At 36.7% G+C, this 8054-nt stretch overlaps 1 protein-coding gene across 1 annotated transcript; it reads left to right on the plus strand.

The window, feature by feature from the left end:
• The first annotated feature begins 235 nt into the window (after positions 1-235).
• On the plus strand, positions 236-6710 carry LOC143585508 (putative 3,4-dihydroxy-2-butanone kinase). The gene is made up of 17 exons (XM_077067281.1): positions 236-310; positions 453-703; positions 782-901; positions 974-1063; positions 1136-1309; positions 2132-2215; positions 2388-2443; positions 2597-2727; positions 2815-2907; positions 3069-3133; positions 3843-3989; positions 4071-4114; positions 5315-5398; positions 5766-5839; positions 5914-6026; positions 6102-6197; positions 6409-6710. The coding sequence occupies exons 1-17, from the start codon at positions 271-273 to the stop codon at positions 6532-6534; spliced, it is 1788 nt and encodes a 595-aa protein (XP_076923396.1). The 5' UTR covers positions 236-270; the 3' UTR covers positions 6535-6710.
• The last annotated feature ends 1344 nt before the right edge of the window (positions 6711-8054 follow it).

Consider the following 8054-nt stretch of genomic DNA (forward strand, 5'->3'; position numbering starts at 1 on the left):
GAAACATGCTTCGTTTTCTTCATTTTTCAAAGAATTTTAACATACACAACACTATTAAACGGACGCTACCAGACGTTCACAAACGCTATTAAACGAACGCGTCTAGATTGGCCACCTAAAAAATTCTGTTGGTGTCCGGTTCATTTATAAAATCGGACGAACATAAACGAAGTGAACATCTTACAGCCAAATAAAAGTTCCTGCTGCGGTTGGTAAACATACACACACAGGCTAGGGTTTGAAGTTTTTGGAGTGTTTGAATTGAATTCGATGGCGTTGGAGAGTAAAAAGCTCATAAACAATCCTAATGGTACTTACTTACTATCTATCGTCTTGAATTACTAGTCGATTTTCCAGAACATATATATGATAGAAAAAGAAAAGATGTTGTTGTTGTTCGATTGCTTCCTTCCCTAAATAATGCGATGCAATTGGATTTAAATGCAATGCAGATGTTGTGACCGAGTTCATTGAGGGACTTGTGGAAACTTATCCTGGGTTGCAGTATTTGGATGGGTTTCCAGAGGTGAAGGTTGTTTTACGTGCTGATGTTTCCGGCCCAACGTATGACAAAGTCTCCGTTATATCAGGAGGTGGCAGTGGCCATGAGCCTGCTCATGCTGGATTTGTAGGGGATGGGATGCTCACTGCAGCTATCTGCGGCGATGTCTTTGCCTCTCCGCCTGTCACTTCCATTCTTGCGGTATGCTTTCTTTCTTTCTAACATACCACCAATGTTTTAGCCTAGGTTAGGGCATGATGATGCCAACTAATGTTTTAGGGCATTCGCTCTGTCACTGGCCCAATGGGATGCCTCCTGATTGTCAAGAACTATACTGGCGACCGATTAAACTTTGGATTGGCAGCCGAGGAAGCTAAAGCTCAAGGTTACAAAGTAGAGGTCAGTACCCTTCAAAATGAGGGATCCATACTCATCTCAAACATTCACTATTCATCTCACTGTGTGTTGTAGATGGTAATTGTTGGAGATGATTGTGCATTGCCACCCCCACTAGGCATAGCTGGAAGAAGAGGTTTGGCTGGAACCATTCTTGTTCATAAGGTATGTATGTCGTTAAATTATTTATCTTAATACATTTTGTTTATATATTTATTTATTTGTTGAGAAATTTAGATTGCAGGAGCAGCAGCTGCTAGTGGTCTTTCCCTCTCTGATGTTGCAGCTGAAGCAAGGCATGCGTGTGGGATAGTTGGTACAATGGGTGTTGCACTCTCAGTTTGCACACTTCCTGGTCAGCAAAAATCCGACCGATTGGGTGCAGGAAAAATGGAGCTTGGTCTTGGAATTGTAAGTATCATTTGCTAACATGGTGGGGTGTACCGGGCTCGGCTCGTTTTAATTTAATATGGCTCGACTCGTTTATTATAGATTGGTTATTTAGTTATTTTATTTATTTATTATTTATAAGTATATACATACATATTTGTAATTACAATATATATATATATATATAATATATATATTGTGATGGAAGTATATAATATAATATATTATATAAGTATATAATATATTATATACTTATATATAATATATATAAGTATATACATATATATACATATTTAAAAGTGATGGAAGGTTAATCAGGCATCATGTGGTGGCGTTGATAGCCGAAAGGCAAGGGTACATGCACCAATCAGCCAGCGTCCCGATGATTGAGTGCTATGTGCCTTATGTCCAAGGCTTGATGCAAAACTACTATTGAGCCGGGGGTCTCACCGGAAGCAGCCTCTCTATCCCCACGGGGTAGAGGTAAGGCTGTCTACATCTTACCCTCCTCAGACCCTGCCATAGCTTTGCTATTGGTGGGATATACTGAGTACGATGATGATGATGATGATGATATATATATATATAATACATATTACTTGATTATTTTTATTATAATTTTATATGTAAGTTATTATAAAAGTATATTTTTAATAAATTTATGTAAATAAAAAGCTTGTTTAAGCTCAGCTTGGTTGAGTTTCTGGCTAGCCGATCTTGAGTAGCGCACGAGTGGCCTTGCTCGTTAACCACCCCTACTTATTTACCAGTGCTGCATTTGTAAGCAGGGTGTGTTTATACAAATGTTTTAAAAAATTATTAATTAATTTGCATTTGCTTCAGCATGGAGAACCTGGTGCTATTGTAGCAGACATTCAACCCGTGGATTTGGTGGTATCCCATGTGCTGAATCGCATTCTCTCAGAAGTATGCTACTTCAAAGCAAACAATGATCCGTCTTTTTTATATTAATACATTGTCGAGATTGATATGCTTTGTTCTCCAACGTTCATTTCTTTTTCTTTTATTTTTATTTTATTTTATTTTTTTGTATTTTGACTTACAGTTTTTAATAGCACCATTTTTTCTATCTTTTCAGGAAACTAACTATGTTCCAATCAAACGTGGGAGTCGTGTGGTACTCATGATTAACGGGTATGGATTCTTTCCTGATTCTTATCTTCTCATAAATGCTATCTTACAATCACATAAGGGCAGTCAGAAATTATCTAGATGCATTTGAGAACATTTTAATGTTTAAGTAAGAGGCTAAAGATGTAATAAGTTACTTTCTTTTGGCATTTTCAGATTAGGAGCAACACCTGTTATGGAATTGATGATTGCTGCTGGAAAGGCTGTCCCTATTTTACAGCTTGAACACGGACTTGCGGTTGTCAGAGTATATACGGGCTCATTTATGACCTCTCTTGACATGGCAGGTTTGCTAGATTGTTTTTATTTGTTTAAACTTAAAGCACTTTTTTAATATCCATAATGAAGGTATGACCTCACCCTGTATGCTGCAGGGTTTTCAATATCCATAATGAAGGCAGAGCAAGCAATTTTAAAACGCCTAGATGCTGCCACAAAGGCTCCACATTGGCCTGTCGGAGCTGACGGTAGTATTACAATGTGTTCTTACCTTTCTCCTAGTGTCTGTTATTATTGAAATAATGTCATCATTCTAATCATCATAAAAAAAAGTCAAAATTACCGCCACTCTAATTATATAGAGAATCTTCATTTGTACATAAAACTTAGTAGTTGTAGTTACTTGTAGGTGATCACCCGCCTGCCAAGATTCCTGTTCCGGTTCCCTCTTCTCGTTCAACAAAGAGTGATGAGGTTGTATTGATTTTCATAACAATTTAGTTTTGCTTTATTTTATACCTTTTTGTTGGTTTCTAGTATGAATCACATAAAGCGACAATCTAGTGAAATTAAGGAACATTTTTGGTCTTCTTCTTAACTAAAAAAACCCTCTTTTCATGACAGTTCGTAGATTATAAATTTTATTTATTTATTTTCTTTTTTTGTGTCTTACTTCCAAGTAAACCTTTAATTATCTACCTCCTGATGCTGGTGGGTTACTGTTCCTGTTTCTTATAAATAACCATTAGAATACCCTTCAGTATTCTACTTTTTCTTTTTATCTGTTAAAAGCTGAATGGCTGTTAGCATAGATATAAGAAAGCATAGATTTGTACATGAAAAGAGAATTAGCTGAATGGGATATACCAGTGAAATGATCTTTATTATGTATGACTAGGAGTCTAGGAGTGTGTCGATTCATTGAATAATGCTATTCACTCCATTTGTATGATGCCAGAGGTTTACCTGCCTGTTTACGTAGTGTAAATTTCAATCTAGTTCTGGGTCCTATATGATTGACAATGGGCTAACAATAACATATAAAAAATTATATTAATTATTTAGAAACTTGAAAAAAGGGACCAAAAAGCTCTACCCACGGACCTTTCGTATTTTTGCTCGTTTAGTCTACTAGATTTCTCTTTTTAGGTAATTTGGTAATAATATGTATGTTTTTGAGCAGCATGTATTAGGCAGGCCACAGCAGCTTAGTCAGCAAGGTCGTGCACTGGAGGTGGCAATAGAAGCAGCAACACTTGCAATTATTAACCTTAAAGATACTTTAAATGATTGGGACAGCAAAGTGGGTGATGGTGACTGCGGATCAACAGTAAGTTGGTCCAACTATATTTGGATTGTTTGTATACTTGCACATTATTATTAATGTTTAATGAATAACTGTTGATTATAGATGGCTAGAGGCGCAACAGCTATTCAAGAGGACCTAAAGAAGTAGTACGCTCTCTATTTGATCCGGCTCCATCACTTCAATGTGCACATGTAATTAAAAGAAGAGTAAATCGCACCAGTCGTCCATGTTGTATGTTAAAATTCGAGCTTCGGTCTTCGAGTGAGAGAGATTATGGTTGTAGTCCCTATTGTTCACTTATGTGGCACCCTTATCGTCCTTGGCGTGGATGAACGTTAAAAAAGGCGTGAGTTTTTTCAAAACGACCATTTTACCCAGCGTGGGAAAATATTAAATTACCAACATGCACCTTATCTTCTTCACAAAACTGCTACTGTTTATCATTCGTATTCAACAAACCATGTTTTTTCAACCACTTGCTTTTGTTTACAACCAATGAGCCAGTAAACTTCTTCATTTGTTTCTTTGGTCTTTTATTTTATAATTGTTACTTTTTACTTTTGATTTGTATTATTTTTTTTATAATAAGGGTAAAATGTAATTTTATACCAACTTAACATATTTTAACTTCCATCCATGCCAATGATGATAAGTGTGCAGCTTGGGTGATCAGTATACTTAAAGATGAAGGCTGAAATTTTAACACTCCACAGGATCAATTGGTGTAATTTACTCTTAAAAAATCAATATACCAAAATTATAATCTAATTAACACAATTGTGAGGTTTTATAAGATGCCCTGCTGGCGGTGCACGCATATAATGTATATATGTGTGAACTCTCGGGTGGGCAAAAGTAAAATTGCACTAATTTTGACGTTATTTTACTAATCTCGTGAAAATAACGTTAAAAGTGGGGGAAGGTTAATCAGGCATCATGTGGTGGCATTGATAGCCGAAAGACAAGGGCACATGCATCAATCAGCCGGTGTCCCGATGATTGAGTGCTATGTGCCTTATGTCCAAGGCTTGATGCAAAACTACTATCGAGCCGGGGGTCTCATCGGAAGCAGCCTCTCTATCCCTATGGGGTAGAGGTAAGGTTGTCTGCATCTTACCCTCCTCAGACCCTACCATAGCATTGCTATTGGTGGGATATACTGAGTACGATGATGATGATGATGATGATGATGTGAGGTTTTATAAGCATCTGACAACTTTCCTGCTTTCATATAAGTGGTTAAAGTTGCCACCTGCAAGTATTTGTTTTCCTCTACCTCAATTCACCCTATGAGTGCGGATCAAATTACTTTTGACTTATTGAAGTTGTTTTTTGTTTGGTAATAGCTATCCTTTCAATGATGCTGCTGAAACTATTAATGAGATAGGATCATCCGTCAGAAGAGTCATGGGAGGAACAAGTGGAATCCTGTATTAATAAACATTTCCTCTAAACCTTCTCTGTCAGCGTGTTCGTTTCACAGAATTCGTAGGAATTTAAAAATTAAATTTCAATGAAATCCCACGTTGAATGAAATTTATAAATCATTCCAATTTTGGAAGGAAAGTTGATAAAAACCAATAAAATGCTTTAACCATAGCTTTGCTATTGGTGGGATTTCACTGGGTATGATTAATTGATTGATAACTCCATTAACAAGTTTATCAACCAAACACATTATAGACTTACCAAACATTCCGGTTCCAATTCCAATTCCTTTATAAAATTCCGTGAACCGAACGCCACCTAAGTTTTCGATTTCCTCTTATGCTTCTTGCTTATTGATGTTTGAAACAGATACGACATATTTTGCAAGGCAGCATATGCACGGTTAAAACTAAGCAATCAATCCGATATTACACCGCTGCAATGTGATCTCATACTGACAGTTTTATCCTTTCACATGGTGTTGCTTCTGCTATTTTTGACTCGGTCAACTGTGCAGGGGCTGAAGCATTTGAGGCGGCTATCAGTGCAGTTATGTTATATGGCGGGGCTGCTCCTGGTTATCGCACTATGTTAGATGCTCTTATTCCTGCTTCAACACTTCTTAAACAGGTACAATCATGTGACTTTGACCCAAGTCAAGAAATTTAGTTAAATAGAGAAAGGTTAAGCATGTGTAAATTTCAGAGGTTAACGATTGGGGATGATTCTTTGGACGCCTTTGTTACCTCATCTGATGCTGCTGTTGATGGAGCAGAATGCACTAAACAAATGGAAGCTCAGGTATGCATATTTCTCTTTTCTCTTTAATATGTTATGTCTTCGTTCCACATCAGAAACGAATTTTAGTCAAAACTTTTGCCGTGTATATTTACTCCTGAGATCAAAGTCAAAGGAGCACGTAAATACTTTTATTTGTAATTTATAAATAATAATAATAATAATTTATGTGCTAAATGGCATCTCTAATATGGCATATATAATGATGATGCAGGCGAGGCGTTCAACATATGTCTCTGGGGATATCCTTAAATCAGTACCAGATCCAGGGGCCATTGCTGCAGCTTCGTGGTACCGTGCAGCAGCTCTTGCGTTAAAACAAGCCTCTTTATCCCCTTGACCAGATTTCTCTTGTAGCTTTTGTTCACCATTTCAAAGCAACACATATATGGAATATGCATACACAACTTCAAACTCAAAACGGTTGTCAGAATTTGCATGACTATTAAATATCAATGTCGTAAAATAGATAGGTCGGGTAACGTGTCAAAACTGTTTCTTGATAAAACCAGGTTCTTGGTATGGGATGAAATGACTACTTGTTGACTACAAGGTGGCGGTGGTGGTTTTAGTGGTGACTGGTTGAACTCGATGGTAGACTCTGGAAATAAATTGTATACTTTTAATTCGAAATTAAAATCATAAATTAGTAAAAGATATCAAAATTGAATTTGAACCTAATGGAATTCGAATGATTTAAAACTGAATTCGAACCTTCAAACTTCGAATGTGTTTCAAATTGAATTTCAACTTTTATGTGTACGAAAGCAAATATAGTTAGAACACTCAATAGAAATATAGATATCATTGGTTTTTTTAGCAATTAATTAACATGATGAAGACGTGAATATTTTTTTTGTTTAATATTAATAGATATGGAACCTTAAGACGTATTTAAGAACTTTTAATTTTCCTATAAAAATTATCTAATCTAAATAAATAATTATTGGCTCATAAAATTGTTTGTTAGACCATGAGTAGTCATAATTCTCCACCTCCAGGCATTATGCGTCACGTGACGCCCAGTCAGAGTTATGGTTTTTTACCAAAACAGGGTGTAGTCATAACTCTTCACCATCAGGCGTTATGCGCCACGTGACGCCCAGTCATTTAAATAATAATTCATTTAAATAAATAAACATAAAATTAAAAAATACATTAAACTTTCAAATAAAAACTAAATTAAAATAAAAAATACATCAAATTAAAAAAAATACATAAATAATACTAATAAAACTACATGTTATATTTTTCTAAAATTTTCGCTTGTCGAGCGGCTTTTAGAGATCGGACTCTCGGGTCGGCTTCGGTTAGCTCACTTGATAAAATCTCGATGTCTTTGTCCATTTCATTCCTTCTAAGTAGTTCGACGACATCCAAATTTACTTTAAGTCGTCGGGTTCCAAGTTCGTGTAAATCTTGGAGTCGAGAGTTCATTTCTTTGAATTGACTTTCCATTCGGGATTCGAACCCGTTGCCGACGACGAAGTGACCCCTTTCCCTTGCCCTTGCTTCTTCTACCCCCCGGCCGAAGCATCTCGGTAGTATTCACGACATCATTATCGCTTAGGTTGAGGTTTCGAGCGTCGGAACGGGGCGTGTCTGGATCAACCGAAGACGATGTTTTAGACTTTTTATTACGCGGACCACATTCGGTTTCGGCATCCAAAACCAGGCCCCATTTTTGGTGAAACCTCAACAGTTCTTTCCAAATGCCAAAGTAATTGAAGGCCCCCGAGACCTTATGTTGATACTCTATCAACGCGTTTTCCATGACTTCCACGTCCGAGACACCGCTACTCATATTTCGATTCATATGAGAGAAAACCATATGGAAACCCATGCATTTGGTGTTTATGT

This window comes from Bidens hawaiensis, unplaced genomic scaffold (genome assembly GCF_021521415.1).
Source record: "Bidens hawaiensis isolate Kalapana, Puna unplaced genomic scaffold, B.hawaiensis_p1.1 tig00033874_1, whole genome shotgun sequence".
NCBI classification, from domain to species: domain Eukaryota; kingdom Viridiplantae; phylum Streptophyta; class Magnoliopsida; order Asterales; family Asteraceae; genus Bidens; species Bidens hawaiensis.

Excerpts from the sequence above, each read along its gene's own strand:
- LOC143585508 (XM_077067281.1), top strand. The coding sequence starts at position 271 with ATGGCGTTGGAGAGTAAAAAGCTCATAAACAATCCTAATG. Across the intron at positions 3,990-4,070 it reads ATGGTGACTGCGGATCAACA|ATGGCTAGAGGCGCAACAGC; the intron begins GTAAGTTGGTCC and ends TGTTGATTATAG. Across the intron at positions 6,198-6,408 it reads CTAAACAAATGGAAGCTCAG|GCGAGGCGTTCAACATATGT; the intron begins GTATGCATATTT and ends ATGATGATGCAG.